The sequence below is a fragment of the Equus asinus genome, chromosome 25 (genome assembly GCF_041296235.1).
Source record: "Equus asinus isolate D_3611 breed Donkey chromosome 25, EquAss-T2T_v2, whole genome shotgun sequence".
NCBI lineage: Eukaryota > Metazoa > Chordata > Mammalia > Perissodactyla > Equidae > Equus > Equus asinus.
The window spans coordinates 43,194,060-43,211,502 of record NC_091814.1 but is presented as its reverse complement, the minus strand read 5'-3'; the positions used below and the strand labels follow the sequence as shown (position 1 = coordinate 43,211,502).

Sequence of the window (17,443 nt, the reverse complement as noted above, 5' to 3'; positions counted from 1 at the left end):
AACATAGCTGTGTGCGTGGCTTTTCTGAGCTTAATGTTTCCTGTAAAATAAGAAAAATCCAAAACTGCCGTGCCTGGAGATCCAACAAGATGAAGCACAGGAAAACTCCGTGAGCAGTAATGAACGTTGTTTTGAAAGGCAGAGAGGGAAGCCAAGCCAAGTCCAAAGTGAACCAAGCCCTTGACAAGTGTCCTGGCCTCTGCACCTGTCTCTCCGGAGCAGAGAGAGCAGACCCACGATTGGGCCGCTGACCGTGAGAGCTGCAAGGGTCATCTGTACAAAATAGCCCACCCCCACCTAAAATGACACAGACGTAAAGTCCCACTTGTGTCCTAGCAGTGCAACTGGGGTTTGCAGGAAGAGCACTCAGGGAAGGCTGTGAGGTGGGGCAGGCGGGGCTGAGGTGCCCATGTGATGCTCTGCGGCAGGAGCAGGTGGGCAGTGTTGGGGGTGGGGGTGGTGCGGGGAAGACTTCCCACAAACTTGGCATGCGCCTATTCACTAGTTTCTTTGTTTGACAAATAAGTATTGAGCATCTGCCATGTTCTAGGGCTGGGGGTTCGCTGGCAGACACAAAGCAACGTGCTTATGGGGTTTTAGGTCAAAGTCACATGCCCTTCCCAGTCCAAGGGCCCCATAACCGGGTTCTCAGGCTCTGCAGGTGTGAGGGTGCCCACACTTCCGCACCCACTGTTCTCCCGTGACCAGCACAGTTTTTACTGAGGGGTCATGCAGAGCAGCCCATCTTTGTGCCACCCCAGTCGGGGAGGAGGTGAACTCAGGGTCGCCTCTGACAGAGGCATCAAGGATGCAGGCAGCATCTCCAGGACTGCCCCAGCTAAGAGGAGAGGGCCCCTTGTCTTTGCTGTTTATCTGCACCAAATGTTTACTGGTAACCCGAGTACTGGACAAGCAGCTCCGCCTGCCCCAGGGAGTTGGCAGGCTCCCAACTGTGGTGGTCTGCTAGGGACTGCACAGTCTCCCCCAGGTCTTCCATCTGGGGGTCCTGGGCCCTGAGGGCAGATGATGTCCACTGCTCTTTACTAGCCCCCTACCCACCCTGTGAGCTTCTTGAGGTCGCTCTGCCTCACCATCTTTGTGTCCCTGAGGCGAGCTCAAAGCTGGGCGCTATGCTCAATAACAAGTAGCTGAAGAATAAACGAGGGGAATAACACAGCGTTTCCACAGTATCATGCTGAGACACAGAGGTCCCAGCCGGAATGCTAGTCAAGGTCATGATGAGGAACCTTAGGGACACACTTGATCTGTGAGGCAGGTCAAAGCCAGAAAGGACAAGGGAGGACAAACTATTTTCACGTGCTTGGCCTAAGGCATAACTCATATGTGAGCTGGGGGGCATGTGTTCCAAGGATCTAGACAGGACTTGCTCAGACCCCCTTTACAGGGCTCATAGGGAGCCCAAAATCTGTCCCAAAGGCCATCATTCTCATGGTCACCTCTAGCTCTAAACGCCTGCGTCTGCTGAATTTGTTTTTGCTGCGTCATCTGTGTTCCACCATATGCACCGAGGTCTAAGCTCAGCCCCTTCACTGATTGCCACAAGTGAGAAAAGCATCACTCACATTTGTGAGTTACTGACAATTTGAGAAGACAATACAAAAAGCTTAGAGACCTCCCAAATCTCAAAAGCCTTTTACAGTGACTAACTGCTGGGATTTTTAACTGGCCAAGAGACTCAACAGAAGCCCCCAGCCTCAGCCATTTTTTCTGGCTCCTCTCCTCCCCCCATCCTCATTGGTCTGCCTGCCACCTTCTACCCCAATAAACTCTTCTCCCTCTATGTTGCCAAGTGGTCCAGCTCTTACCAGGTCTACTCCCAAACCTTGGCATAGCCAATTCATCAAGGGAGGAGTGAGCACGAAGGGCCGTCTCTTCTGTTAGCAGCACAGAGGGCTGCAGGGACCCTGCACCCTCCTTAGACAGCAGCATAATTTTAAACACCACCACCCCCAACTTTCCCATAATCCTTACCCTGTAAGGGAGGGTGTATCATTTACCTTCGTTCTGCAGACGAACCTCAAAGAGATCATTTATTGTCCAAAGTCACACAAGTAATGAGTATAGAAGATAGAATCGAAACCAAACTCTTGGGACTCGTAGACTAGCGCTCTTTCCACTATACACAGCAAAGGAGATCAGAATGGAAGGCTGTGTGTTGGGACAATGCTCTGCATGCAAAGCAACTTCCCCGTTAGACCTGCCATCCCAGTGTCTAGAATGTGCAAAACCCCAGGCAGCTGGAGTGGAGCTTTACAAAGACATGGGGTTCCAAGTCTGTGCCCTCAGATGGTCTGTGATCTAATGAAGGAAGCAAAATACACCCACAGGACACCAGTGTATCAACAAATACAGTTACCTGAGTTCAAATAGGAAGGTCAAATAAAAATGTCAATCATGGAAGGCTCCCTGGGGGCGGTGAGAGCCACCTTCTTTTTTGTTTGAATTGGACCTTAGATGCAGAAGGTTAAGTTAATTGCACTCATATTACTTCTCAGATGCTCCATATTATCATCATTATTGGTCTGTACAGGCCCTTGTTTTATTTATTTTTTTCTCTTTTATTCTTACTCCCATTCTCATTCTCCTCCTTCCATAGTCAGCCATTCTAACATATTTAAATATGTATCCATTTTTTGGGAAGTATTTTTGTTTTTGTTTTGTTTATTGAGGTATAATTGACATACAACACTACATTAGTTTCATGTGTACAACATAATGACTCAATATTTGTATACATTGTGAAATGATCACAATAAGTCAGTTAATATCCATCACCTTACCAAATTAGAAAAAATGTTTTCTTGTGGCGAGAACTTTTAGAATCTACTTTCTTAGCAACTTTCAGATATGCAATTAGTATTAGTAACTATAGTCACCATGTGGTGCGTTACAGTCTCATGATTTATTTTTCTTATAACTGGAAGTTTGTGCCTTTTGCCCATCTTCACCCATTTCTCCTATTCCCCATCCCTGCCCTCTGGCAACCACTAGTCTATTCTCTATATCTATGAGCTTGGTATTTTGGGTTTTTTGTTTTGTTATTGTATGTGTTCTTGAAAATGCGACTTCTTGGGGCCGGCCCAGGGGTGCAGTGGTTGAGTGTGCACGTTGTGCTTCGGTGGCCCGGGGTTCACCAGTTTGGATCCCGGGTGCGGACATGGCACCGCTTGGCAAGCCATGCTGTGGCAGGCATCCCACATATAAAGTAGAGGAAGATGGGCACGGATGTTAGCTCGGGGCCAGTCTTCCTCAGCAAAAAGAGAACGATTGGCAACAGATGTTAGCTCCGGGCTAATCGTCCTCAAAAAAAAAAAGAAAGAAAATGTGAATTGTTGATCTGTATGCTTGTATTTTAAATTCATGTAAGCAGTATTATACATCTCATTCTGGATTTTTTGTTTTTTTCACTCAGTGCCGTGCAAGATCTATCCTTGTTGCTATATGTTGCTATGGTCCATCTCGCCCGTTGCTTTCAGCATCGCGTCATCCTCTGAGGTGTGCATCTACCTGATTTTACCTCTTCCCTCCCCAGTGACGATCACTGAGCTTGCTTCCAGTTCCCTGCCACCATAAACAACTCAGTGATGAACATCTTCGCACATGACCTCTTATGGATGTGTCGAGAAATTTGGGGGACATAGAGCCAGGAGCAGAATTGCTGTCTCACGGGGTATGTGTGAATTTAATATGACCAAGTAGTGCCAGCTCTCTCCCTCAACAGCTACACCCCCACCAGCAGTGCCCCTAAATTTCTACCTCTGCTCCAACATTGGCATCCTCCAGCATCCTATTTTCTGCCAGTCCTACCATCGCAGAGCAATAGCTCACTGTGGTTTCAACTTGCATTTCTCAGATTACTCATGAATTTGGGCATCTCTTCATTTTCTTGTTAGACTTTTGAGTTCCTCTTTCATAAACCATCTGTCCATTGCCCGTTATTACGCTGAGGTTCTCTTTTTCCTGCCCTTGATGATTTGCAAAGTTTCCTTGCATCTCTTGGAGAAGCCCCTTCTCGAAGGGCACGTGCCTCTTTGCTGCCGTAGTTGTCCATCCGGGGCAGAGGAAGGAATCTGACCACCGATTCTTCACACCCTCATCCTGGAGGTCAGGGCTTAGTCATGGCCTTAAGTAAAACCAGAATACAAGGAACCCTTCTTCCTATCCGCTCTGCCAGCCTTGCCCGAGGATTGGTGTCGGGAAGACAGGTAACCAGGCAAAAAAACTGTTGCTTTTCTCCGCAGCTGCTAACCTGCTGTGTCAATTTCACGAGTTAATAAATGATTGGAGAAGGCTTAACATCACCAGAAGGAATTGAGATCAGCCGGTGCTTAGGCCCCACTCAATTAACTTGCGCTCCTAAGGGGGCCGAGCAGGGAGAGGGAGCAGCCGATCCTTAATTACATGTGCTGGTGCCAGCTGCGGCTGGCGTTTCCTGCCAGCGTTCGCCAGGGCAGTGAGGGAGGTGACCCTGTCTCAGAGCGCTGAAGCCACTGAGGGCAGGGCCCCTTCGGAGAAAGCACAGACCCCCGGCCTTGTGTGGGAAACCCATTTCCCAACACATTCTATCAGGGTGGCATTTAATGCACCCCCAGCCTCTACTAGAAGAATGGCTTTTAAGGACCCCCATCCTGACCTCTTCGTTGGCTTCCTCCCCCAGGGACACCACGTACCTATGGTTCTCCTCCCATGCCCTCCTCCTCTGCCTTCTGGCCCTCTTGCCCCAAGGGCGCAGAATCCAGAGCCAGTCTTGCTGTGGGCAGCAGATGATGCCACAGGCACTGCAAGGTCACCCAGCTCCCCTGCTGCCTCCAGCCTGAAATCCTCCCAAAGACCTTCATGCCTACATCATTTCCCAGAGGGCCCGATGGGAAGACTCAAACCTGTTAAAAACAGAGTCTCGGGCGCCTCCCGTGGAGAGGCTGCTTCAGTAGGTCTGGGGTCTCTGTTTTTTAACATGTGGCCTAGGTGATTGCTACCATCAAGCCAATTTGGGAAACTCTGCTTCAGGGGATACCTTAGCTCCTGGTGAAACGACTGCAGATCTGAAAGAGAGACAGCGTACTAACGGCGGGGCCCCGGCCTGAAGCCAGGAGGCCCCACTCCCTGCGCCTCTCCTGCTCTGTCTTTATCTTGCTCTGTGTGGTTATGCAAGTCACTAGTCCTCTCTGAACTTGATTTCTTCATCTACTAAATAAAGATTTGGGGCCAGATCTCTTAGAGACCTTCTACTTCCATGGATCGTTTCTCTACAAGCAACTGGTATGTCAAACAAGCATGCTGCATAGGTTGTGCTTAAAAAGCAACATTGATTTTTTTTTCTTCGAGTATCTCTTTACTATAAAATGTATACAGTGGGAGAAATCTTCCGCTGGCCCTAGATTAAAAACTTGGGCCAGCCCTGTTCACTCTTAGGTGATGGTCTTGTAGTCACTCTAAGTTATGGATGCAGCCTCAACTCAGACATCAGAATGCCAGTCACAAATAATAATCGAAACACTCCCAATCTGACCGCGTTCTTCTTTCCTTCCGGTTTGGATCAGCTTCAGGTTTGGAGCGGCTTGAGGTGGGCCACGTCCCTCTGCTGTCTGCACCCCCCTACTTTGACCCTCCCTCCCGCCACCCCCAAGAGCTGCTGTGTCACTAGCTCCGGGATTGAAATGGGGAATTCTCACTGGTTAGAGAGCAGGAAGAAGCTTAAAACTGGCTCTTGATTTTGTGAACGTTTCTGTGGCTTTGCTGAGGTTTCCCGCTGGGCCCCTCTCTCCTGCTGTCCCCTTAACCCAGGTGAGCACATCATCTTTATTCCAGGTGTTTCTTGCAACTCCTTGCTCAGCCCCTGGGCATTTGGAGGCCACCTCCAGCCTCCTCGACTGGGGTCTTCTCGTGCTTCCAGGTGGCACTTTTAGACAGGACTCAAGACAACCAGTGTTTTCCAGCACTATGGCCCTGTCCCCTGGGGGTTGGAGTGAGGGATTATGGCTCAGCAACAGCTCTTGCCAAGGAAATCTTCCTCACCAAATCCTCACCAAATTATTGACCCATCTTTATTTGACAAAGCTGGGGAGGGTTCGTGGACCCTGAAACAGACACTCCTATGTACCCATGTACACTCCCCTGCACACGGCCAGGGCAGAGGGGCCCGTCCCCAGCTCACTTTAGTCCTCTGATTTCTATCAGTTGGCACCTCAATCAAAACATAGGTAGGAAGAGTCCCGCTCTGACATCCAGCTACATGTGACTTCCATTTTAATGAGCGTGAGAACAGCTTTGAGAAAAGAAAGCCCAAATGCCCACAACACCCAAGGCAGGCGCTGGAGACAGTATTGAGGCCCAGATCTGGAGGGGAGGGGGGTGAAAGCGTGGATGGGACGACTCCGAAGGTGAGCATTTTGCTCCTTCTCAGCTTCTCCCGGAGCTCTGCTCCTGAGACCTGCTGACCTCGATGAGCACCAGTCCCTGAGGCAGGCTAACATCTGGCCTTTGACTTCCCCCTTATGGCCGGGACAGAGAACCCGGAGGTGGTCCGCCCTTTCCCCACGGAAGGTGATTCTGTGAATCCACTTAATGGTTGTGTTCCCTCTCCAGTACACAAACACACACCCAATAGGGCCTGACCTCCTCAGGACAACCAGCGGGGGCTGAGCATCACCACCAGAGGGCGTCCTTCCTCGCCCCACACCACCATTCCCAGGATAGGGCCAGGCTCTCCTTGAAATAATGTTGAGTGGATATTTAAAGCATTTTGGCTTGAAGGGTCCCCCAATAATTGGATTCCTAAACATTTCAGTTGGGTCCTGCCTCCCCCTCCTCCATCAGCACTTCGTTAGATGATCTTGTCGTCGTGTGATGACCTTGTCATACTGCAGAACTTGTTCATCTGACGGTGCAATGGGCATGTTGGCCTGAAGGCAGTCGGGATATTGGAGTAAGGGAAAAGAGTGTGGGGCTCTGGGCACTTGGAATATGGACAGACCCAGGGAAGAAAGGGGAAGAGAGTGGAAAAGACGTCTGTGGGGAATAGGGAGAGGGATCAGCCGTGCAGGCAACAAGGACACATCCGCCAGGGGACATGTCCGATTTCTCCAGCGGAGGAAGAACAAGGCTGCTGGACTCCCTTCCCCACAGTGAGCCTCACTTCCCAGAACGGGCAGAGCCTCTTGCCCGGTATCCAGCTGTGCTGAGCAGAGGGTTCTGGAGAGCAGCACTGAAGGAAAGAACGGGGTCCTCACACGGGATAGGATGTGGCCTTAGAGGTCTGTCCTCAGGTTCTTAGTCTGGGGGCCTAAAATGTGGATGTCAAGAAACAAGCCCCTTTGGGATCTTCCACTTCAGAGTCATGGGGTCACAAGCAGGTGCAAATGCAAGCCTCTCTGTCCTCTCGGCCTCCCCCTCTAGCTCTCACTGACCTTCCCCTCTCTTCTCTGGCAGGGACTGATGCCCTTGGCCATGACGCACCCCCAACTGCTGTCTGCTCAGGCGCAGCCTGTGTGACTGAGCCATCGCTGCTCCAGCTGTTTCACGTAAGTATAAGGCTCGAGAGAAGGTGTCTGGGCCCTGGGAGGGGAGGCGGACTGGTGGGGAGTGAGCTCCGGATAGTCCTGGTCACAGAAGGCAGACCCCAGGACTCCTTAGTGGGCAGTAGGTTCGTGCCGTTTGGCTGCCTTCAGTCCCTGAGTTGGTCACCACCAAATCATTCTGTCAGGACCTGCTGGGCCCTAGGAGGGAACACAGACACCTCTTTCTCCTCAGAAGCTAATCATACACACGTCTTCTTGGCTTATGCTTGTAAGACTTATGCCAGACTTCAGCAGCCACAAAATGTCTGGGCCTTCCCTTTCCCCACAAATAACCATGTTTGGAGGATGTTTTAGAGTTTACAAGGGGCCCTCGCATCCATGAATCTCACTTTTTCCTCATAATCATGCTTGTAAGCTGAGTTTTCTGTTAATCTCTCTTTTGCAAGTGAAAAAGAAGGTCAGTTTCCAAGACAGGGCGGCTGCTAAGTGGCACAGTTGGGCCTTGAACCTGGGCCTTCAGACCCGTGGCTCTGCCTGCACTGCCATGCGCCCCCATCTCCAGGCCACTTCTGCTGCACAGCCTCTGTGGCACTGAAAGAGCGGAGGCCAGGCGTGCTGGGCAGGAGGAGGGAGGGCGCTGTTCTTACACGGCTTCATAATTCCCTGTCTCCTAACATAGGCTGGCACATCCCGGATGACCAGGCCACAAGTTTCAGTAGAGTGGGTCACTGCTGCTCCCCCAACTTCAGGTCACTCCATAGGCCTGTCTGTATCTTAAGCAGCCCTCAGTGGTGAGCATGCAGGGGAAGCCGGGCAGGGTGCAGTGAAGGCACAAAAATCTTCCCAAGTCTGAGCTTCATCTGCCCCCCACCGACTTCCCCAGTGAACCCCTGAATCATGGTCCCCCATGCATCTGGGCAGAGTCTAATTGGTCTTGAACGTTGATGCTCAAGGCAGCAGAAAGGGTGTGAGCTGAGACAACCTGCTGCCCCCTGGTGGTAGATCAGAGTCATAACTGCCCAGCCTGTGAAAGAAATGCACAACGGCGAAAGGATTACCAAACTTGTATTAAGTACCTGCTGTGTGCCAGGCACTGTGTGTAATGCTGCAGGGGGATAGGAAACAGTATAAGACACAACTCCTCATCCCAAAGGACTCACGACTTAGTGGAGGAATCAAGATGTTTCCATGTGAAAGTTGACAAGCATCCTACCAAGGCAGGATTTGAAAAGTGGCACATGGAAAGTCATCCTAGTCTGCCCTTGAGGGATGGGCAGGATTCAAGTGGATGGAGGAAGTGAGGTCACACACTCCACCACTGAAAGGCTTCAGGAACCCCCGTCATCCCCGAGAGTTAAATCCCCATTTCTCGCTTGGCTCACAGCCTCTCCAGCTGCATGCCCACCCTAACCCCGTCCCAGCCTCTCCAGATTCCTTATAGTTCCTGGAACTCCAGTTCTTTCACGCTCCTGGACTGTCCGTTCTACCCTCTCCACCTTGTCTACTGGACAAGCTCCCACTCAGCTGCTAGGATTCACTCACATAGCATCCTCCATGGAACCTTCCCTTAGGAGTCAGTTGCCCCTGCCCTGTGTCCCCACAGCCCCTGGTCTGTGTGTCTCTGGTTGCGTGTGTTACGCCACATCATAGGTATGTTAAGTGTCTTCTCATCACCAGGTTATAAGCTTCTTAAGAACTGGAACTGTCTGAGGGCAGAGGATTCATGCAGGGGGACAATGGGAGGGGGCAGAGGGAAAGGTCATTGGTGGAGAGCAGGCAGGGAAGTCGGGCAGGACAAGGCCTTGAAAGTTCCGTCTAAAAGTTGTGCCCAGATCCATGTTGCTGCAGGCAGTGTGATGCTGGGGAGGCTCTGGAGGACTCAGGGGCGCTGGGGCCTGATGAGAGGCTAAACCATGGGTGGGGCAACGGGTGCTCAGCGACACCCCGTGAGCCGGGTTAGGAAACTGCAGCAGTGCAGGTGTGAGAGCAGAGTCTTCTCTGAGGTAGAGAACAGAAGCCGGGAGTAGCCAAAGAACAACTTGAGGGTGTTAAGGTCTGGACAACTAGGGGAACACCCTGGGGCGGTGTCAAACTCTACTGTGCAAAGTCATCACCTGGGGCCTTGTTAAATACAGATTCGGACTCATTAGGCCTGGGGGGGGAGCCCGAGATGCCGCATTTCTACCCACTCCCAGGGGCCACCCATGCTGTGGTCCACAGAGCGCACGGTGAGCACCTCCGAGTGAAGCAGCAGCAGTGCTGGGTGCGTGCAGCATGATGGAGAGGAGCAGGCGGGGTCTGTGGGTGAGGAGATAGGTGCCCCGTCCGCCAGGTGAACACAGCAAGGTGCATGGCTTCAGAGCAGAGTGCCAGCCCCGCCTGCCCTCTGAGTAACGAACGACCTGCAGAAGCCTTCAGAGCAGCGCTGGTGGAACGGCTAACAGATGGAGAGGTCGGAGGAGGGGAGCCCAGTCGGAGAGAGGGTGATGGCTTAGCCCGTCATCATCGAGTTAGAGATGCCAGTGGGACATCCAAGTGAAATGTCTGTCTACGATCATTTGGAGACACAGCTGGAGACCCATATTCGGGATTTGCAGGCTCAGTGAACAGAAGACTGGGAGAAGCCAAAGAAGAACCTGAGGATTTTAAAGTCTGGACAACTAGGGGAACACCCCTTGGCGTTGTGAAACTCTAATGTGCATGCAGTGAGGAAAGCAAGATGAGGTGGGGTGGAGCAGAGGGAGGAATCTACCCTTGGGGTCTTTTTCAGGGAGTGACATTCTTCATCTTCCAACATCTCCGTCCCTTTGTTGTCTTGCAGGTCACATTCCCTTTACTGAACCTAAGTGTTCATCGTCACTCTTCCAGCCTCAATATGCCAGGTCTCCTCCCACCCTCTTGCTCTGTTGGCACAGTCAGCCTTGGTCCCCCTGTACCCGAGGGGCTCAGAAATCCCCACTCCGTGGCCTAAAAGGGGAATCTGCCCAAGGCCAGAGATTCTCATGGCCAGAGCTTGCGTCTATCCCGTTAGTTCAGCCTCCATTTGCCAGGACCCATCTTCCAGCCTCCACAACCTTCCAGGAGCTGAATGCCACCTGCCCCCTCCCTTTGGGCTCACCTTGCTCTTGTTTTCCACAAAAGGAGTGTGTGTGTGAGCCAGGGCAGAACAGGTGGAACTTTTTGAGATTCGGGCCCTGTCCACCCAGCTGGGGTCAAGGGCTCAGGGACTGTTGGTGTTTGTGCCCCAGAGGGCAGTGATGAAAAGCATGGCCATTAGGGTGAACTAGGCTGGGAATTCCAGCCAAACCAATCAAGCCTCAGTTGATCCTGTGTGAGACAGGGATAATTAAGAACTATCCCAAGAGGTTATTGGGAGGATCAACTGAGAGAACCAGGGGAGTGCTTGCTCCGTGCCTCACCCAGACTAATTACACTTCAGTTCGCTCTTGGCCTCCTCTCTTCCCTCCACAGCTGGAAGTTTCCCCCTCCACCACCGCCCCCCGGGTTGGCTGGCCCAGACCCTGAACCTCAGCCACACTCCATCTTCAGGAAGCGCCTGGTGTCTTGGTGCCCAGGGCCCTTTCTGCTCTGGCTGCTCTCAGGTCCCCCTGCCTCCAGCTGTGCAGAAAGCTCCGGGGGGGGCCCGCCCCATGCCTATGCTCACCTCTCCACACACATCTTTGCAGAGTTTGATGGGGCGTCGGGCGGATGACAGCGGGAACGGTTGTGATCACTGGCGGAATCCTAGCTACGGTCATCCTCCTCTGCATCATCGCTGTCCTGTGCTACTGCAGGCTCCAGGTCAGTCCCTTGCGCCTGTGGCCAGAGGCCACGAGCAAACCACTGCCTCATTATGGGGGCAGAAACTGGAGGCCCACTTCAAGGGTAACAAAGCCCAGAGCTGTGGAATGTGGGGGGCATGAGTCAAGGTGGCTGGGAGTTGGGGAGCAATCAGAAGCGAGCCATACATCCCCCACCCTCTCCACCCTTCAGGGCACCCAAAGAGAGTGTGCTGCAAAGACACCGGGTCATTGTGTTGTGTCTCCTGCACCTCTGAGATTGCAGGAGTGGTGGGAAGGGCACCATTCTGGGAAGACTCTGAAAGCGGCTCCCAGCAGCCCTGTCCTCAATATGATTTGTGAGGCCGTCCCTCCCTGCCTCCCTCAACCGCCGCCTGGAGTTAATGCCCTGGGACATAGGGGCAGGAAAAGGAAAGTGATGGTCTTGCAAGGCTAGCATACACACTTTGGAACATGGGCTTCTTGGTGTTGAGTTTTATCTGAGCACCAACAAAGTGCCAGGCACAGGGTCCTCCGTGGGGCAGGGGTGTGGGTGCCTGCGCACACTCTAGAGGGAGCATTCAGCCCTCAGGCCTCCCCTCTCTCCCCCCAGTATTACTGCTGCAAGAAGAGCGGAGCCGAGGATGCAGACGAGGAGGAGGCGGAGGAGGAGGAGCACGACCTGCCCACACCCCCCAGAGGCCCCATCTGCAATGCCTGCAGCTCCCAGGCCCGGGACGGCCGAGGCGGCCTGGTGCCTCTCAGCGGCGAGCCCTGCAGCCAGCCATGCAGGGTGGCAGCCAGCCACTGTGCCACCTGCTCCCCATACAGCTCCCCCTTTTACATACGGACGGCTGACATGGTGCCCAATGGGGGCGGAGGCGAGAGGCTCTCCTTTGCTCCCACGTACTACAAGGAGGGGGGGCCCCCATCCCTCAAACTGGCAGTGCCCCAGAGTTACCCGGTGACGTGGCCAGGCTCTGGGCGTGAGGCCTTCACCAATCCAAGGGCTATTAGTACAGACGTGTAACCCCTTTCACCCCTGACCCCCCAACACACACCAAGCTGCTGGCCCAGCAGGAGCCATGGGGGCAGCCATGACCCCTCCGACAGCCCGAAAGGACAGCCTCAGTTTCTTTGGCTTTTCTTGCCCCAGAGTGGAGGGGTCACCAGGATTCAGGCTGGGCAGTGCATTGAGAACCCGGGCAGGGTCTGTCTGGTTCCAACCCGGTGGCCCAGAGGTGACAGCCTGACAGTTGGAGTTGTCAGCTTTGCCAGTTTCTGTTGGGACGTTCCTCTGGCCAGCTCCAGCACCACCACAACCCCCACACTCCTCCCCTGCCCCGGCTTTGTGGACTGTGAGGAGAGAAGTGCCAGGGAGAGCTAACCAAAGGTGCTGGAGGCCTCCAGAATCCTTGGGGCGTGAAAGAAGAAAGGGGGATTAGGGGCGGGAGCGAGGTGAGAACCGGGACACTGCAGAATCTGAGAAGGGGGAGGTGTGGTGAAGGGGCCTCTTCAGGACTTGCTAAAACGCATTCAAGAGCTAGTTGACAATCTGGTTTGTACTTTGGTGATCACAGAGACGGCCATCCCGTCACTGCTCCAACATGGGTATCGGTTCCTGAACACACCACATCTGTATCTGCCCCCTTCCTCGTGGGACACGTCGAGTCGACTTTAAAGGCCATGTCGTAAGGTTATTTGTGGGGTCTGCACCAAAAAGTGACAGTATAACCTTGTCTCCCCGCAAATCCTCTTCCTCTGCCTCGGGAACCAGCTGCCCCTGCTGGAGAAGCTTTTGCGAGTTTTGTTGCTAGAGTTCAGGTGGCTCAGTGAATGAAATTTGCTGATGGTCACCGGGCCCTGGTGCACCGCACTGAGCTATGTGTGTGGATGCGGTCCTGTGAGGATGTGTGCATTCTCAGGTATGTGCACACACGGCAGTCACCACCAGCACACAGCGGGGGCTTTGCCACCTTCAGGAGCTGCGGAGTGGAGGGTCTCTGATGTCCCAACTAGAAAGAAAAATCTGACCCCAGACAGCTTGTGCCAAAAGGTGATTAAGGTGGCCAATCCCCACAGCAGCCAGCCGGCTGGGACAGAACAACCTGCAAGTCTCCCGTGGGACGATGCTGCAGCCATTGAAGCCACATAAAGCACCTCTGGAGGCCCGGAGTTCTGTTCCACCCATGACGCCACAGAGCAGACCACTCATTCCACCAGGGACGGCAGCCCTCACTCCTCAGGACTGGAGGAGTTTGACTTAGCAATTGGATTCCACGCTCGCTGCCCTCCCTCCACTGCCCCGGCCCTGTCTCCGGGTGAGGGCCTGTTTATTGCTGTCTCACTCCAGCCCCAAGTCCAGCTCCCACTTCCCACTTATAACTCTGCTGTGGCCTTATGCTAATTAAGTGAATGCATCTGATGAGTTTTCTGGTTGCCCCTGCAGTAAGGGGTCTCTGCCCGCCCCGCCCCCAAGCCCCACCCACTCCTGGCTTCTGAATATTGCAGAGCGTGGCCCCTCTGCTGAAATCTTGATTTTGCGTTTGAGAAAGGGCCCGGCGCAGCTGGGGGAGCGGGGGAGGGGAGAGAATTCACCACAACCTTTGCATTACTCTGTTCGGGCACTTGTCACCTTGCATCCCGTCTGTAACTAAGGCGATCAGAGGACCTGGCTCTGGTCACTCTTCGGTCACTCCTTAGCTCTAGGACCAGTCACTTATCTTCTCTGAGACTCCATTTTCTCCAGGGAAATGAGACTTGCCCAGATAGACTCTGAGGGTCCTTAATTGCCCCACGAAGCCAGCCTCCCAGAGATCTGCCAGCCTGGCCACCCTCTCTTGCCCTAATCCTGGCAGGGGCTGGATGCACTTGCCAACTGCCTGGTCCTGTGTGCAGGGATGCATGTTGGGAGATGAAAGACCACAGTAAACCACAGGACTAGCAGGCAAAACTATTGTAACCGGCAGTGAAAAGCAAACAGGTTTGTCTGACCTTCCTACTGAGTGACTTCAGATGGGAACATCTGTCTTCTACCAGCAGGTGACTGTAGGTGGAGGTAATGAGATCTGTCTCTCAGTGCAGAGGGACCAGCTTAGGAGGGCAGCCTTATCATACCCCATCCCACCGCCAGCCCTTCTTGGGCCAAGCGCACCCCCTTGATGTGAGCTGCTGGGCCTGGCCGCCCTCGCTGCTTCCTGACCACCAGCCCCAGTGCCTTGCTGCCCTGGAATTCCACAGCCAGTCGGCCACGGCAGTGGCTGTCCCTCCTCACCAAAAAGTAACAATGCTTTCGTACTTTCTACTTTGGAGAAATCAAGACAACCCAGTTAACTCCGACCCGCTTCTTGCCCCTGATCTACTGGGGTCCCTGAGTGCAAAGCATGTCATGCAGTCCATATCCTCCCATAGCTTCCACAGCCTAAATCTGTCAACCCACAAATCAGAGTCTGAATTTGGGGCATTGGAGAGACGGTGGGCCACGGCTCTCCCCCACAGTCCCCATTGCTCAGGGCTCAGGCTCAAGATGGCCTGCGCACCTCCCGGTGGCGGCGAGGCCTGGCCTGTGCCAGAGGAAGCTCACCCCACTTGGCTGCACTGCACTTTTCAGCTGCGGAGTCTGTGCTCTGGGACACTCTCTGGGACACTTTTCAAACTGCACCCTAAACAGGAAGAGAGGGAGGGACGGAGGAACACCCAGTCCTCTCCACCATCTTGTCTCCACCTCCACCTCACCACTCCTGCTCCAGATTTCTTGTCCCGCATCTTTGATAACTTGGAGTCACAACCAAGTGAATGTCAAAATAAATGAGGAATTTGAAATACAAATCCCACAGGGTCCTCTGTTCTTCACCTGGGGAGGGGGCAGCTGGGCGTGGATTTAAGAGTGAATGCCCCTTTTCATCACCTAGAATGTCTATTTTCAAGGCCCAGACCCACCATCTTCCTCTCCCCTGCTGCTCGCACACTAACAAAGCCCTCTCCGTGTGCCTGCTATCCCATCGTTGCCTCAGGCAGAGCTCACATCCAGGGAGGATGTGTTCTTTGTTGGGAAAGGGCACTTGAAGTGTCATTGCTGCCGACCTCTCAGGTGGAAGTGGCCATGCCGATGGTGGGGGGCCTCACTGGGGAGCAACCAGGCTTCGGCCTCCCTCCCTGCCCCACCCACGCTCACCTTCCAGGCCTCTGGTGTCCCCATCTGTAGCTCAGGGTTAAAGCATGAACTCTCTGAAGCTCAAGGAGCCCCAGAGTGTCATCCAGCGAGCTCTCGCATGTTGGAAAGGGAGGGAAGAGGAGAGATTGGGGACCAAATTCTCTGCTCAAACTCCAGCAGAGACTGTAAAAACAGGAGAGGTATGGAGTTAAGACCAGAGGACCAGGAAATAGTTTTGTGTGTGAAAGGGAGAATGCAGGGAGGATGAGGGTGAGGGTGGGTCTGCGTGTGTGTGCACTTGAGTGTGTATGAGAGAAAGACACCCTCCCCATCACAGGGCCACAGGGAGCCCTGACTCCAGCTGGGTGGGCAGCGGGAGGCCTGACCTGAGCAGTCCAGCACCCAGGCCTCCAGAGCTCGGGGAGCTCTGCCTGGCAGGCCTTGCCTCAGGCCTTCCGGGGGGCACAGCTTCCCCCTCGGCCCAGGAGGCAGTTGGCCACAGCTCTGTCACCGGTTGTCTTCTGGGAACAGAAACTGAGCAAGTCTCTCATCACTGTGCTCACCCCAACCTCAAGCTATCTCCTGCATCCGCGCAGAGCGGCCCATGCCCACCCACCCCTGCCTCTCGCCCACACGTGGTGTGGCAGGGCTACCCCCTCCCCCACCCCCACCTCCCGCACCTCTGTGCAGCCTCAGGCGTTGTGCTGGGATCACAGCCCAGGCCCAGATCTTCTCCCTGGTAGCACCTGAGCCCCCACAGCCTCAGCCCCTGGTCACAGGTCCACTGTCCAGGCCCAAAGGGGTGAGGAGGGGCGGGCAGAAGCTGTGGGCAATATCACAGGCCCATCTCCCCAACACCCATGGGTCTCTCTGACCAACACAGTCCCTGGCGCCTTAGACCCCATCAGCCCATAAACAGTGTCATGCCAACCCAGATCCCCAAAGCATTGCCCTGTCCCTGCGGTTTCTGCAAGAAGCTTCTTCCACCATAGAAACTTCTCAGCTGTTTTCTATACTCCAGTTTACAAGTGTTGCTCAGAGCCCGCTGGTCATGTCCAGGGGAAGCACACGGAATCATAAATATCCAAGGTCGGGGGCTCTCAGTGCAGCAGCGAGAAGAGGCACAATGCTCCCCCAGCTCCACTTGCTCAGGATGGAAATGGCCCACACTCCTTGAACCTGGGGCACTGACCTGGGCATGTCACAGACAACAGTGACAAGGACAGCCAGCACCTCTCCCTCCTCCTCAGCTGGTCCAGGCTGCTCCTCTCTCCTCCCTGTTTGGCCACTATTTTCACCTTAGTCCCCCAGCCCCACTGGCCGTCCCTCCTCCACCGCCAAGCATCTCCCTCTGTGGAGAACCAAGTAGTACACAAGCTCTTGAAAGACGCTGCCTGCACCTCAGGCTTCTTGGCGCCTTCACAGGGCGCCTCGGGTGCCCAGCACACAGCACCCTCCAGACCTTCATCCCCAGACACAGCTGGTGTCGTGCTGGGTACAGCAGGAAGCAGGAAGCAGGTTAGGAAGACCTTCCAGGTCACGAAGCCGGTGCCTCCTTCCTCCCTGTGACCTCACACCCTGCAGAGGTAGCAATCTAGTCGTGATCAGAGGGTAGAGTTTCGTATCAGACTTTAGTTTGAACCCTAGCTCCACCACTTACTGTGTGATTTAGGCAACTTTTAGACCTCTCTGTGTCTCAGTTTCCTCGTCTGTAAAACTGGGATCACCTTGCCTACCTTATTCCATGGTTGTAAAAATTAAGTGAGCCTGGCACACACGTGGTAGCCACTGTCATTAGCGGGATTTTCAGGTGGACCCAAGTCTGAGATGTGGAGGCAGCAGGGCCCCGAGCTGGGATTGCTCAGGCCTCGGGGGCCGGGGCGGGGGGGTCCTCTGGGTTCCACTCTATCTCCTGGTCTCTACTCGCCCCCGAGCCTTCCCTAAGCCTCCCCTCCTCTCCCTGCCCGTTCCAG

General features: G+C 54.0%; 1 protein-coding gene across 2 annotated transcripts in view; it reads left to right on the top strand.

Annotated features, from left to right (window-relative positions):
- LOC106833924 (protein FAM163A) overlaps nucleotides 1-15,143 on the top strand; it is a 71,155-nt gene extending 56,012 nt beyond the window's left edge. The window contains exons 2-5 of one of the 2 annotated variants that reach the window (XM_070497631.1): nucleotides 3,554-3,691; nucleotides 7,450-7,541; nucleotides 11,225-11,339; nucleotides 11,931-15,143. In XM_070497631.1, the coding sequence (XP_070353732.1) occupies nucleotides 11,247-11,339; nucleotides 11,931-12,347 (510 nt within the window). In that variant the 5' untranslated portion in view covers nucleotides 3,554-3,691; nucleotides 7,450-7,541; nucleotides 11,225-11,246 and the 3' untranslated portion in view covers nucleotides 12,348-15,143. The remainder of the gene's footprint in view (nucleotides 1-3,553; nucleotides 3,692-7,449; nucleotides 7,542-11,224; nucleotides 11,340-11,930) is intronic. The other variant, XM_014845286.3, reaches the window with a different exon arrangement.
- Nucleotides 15,144-17,443: the final 2,300 nt, after the last annotated feature.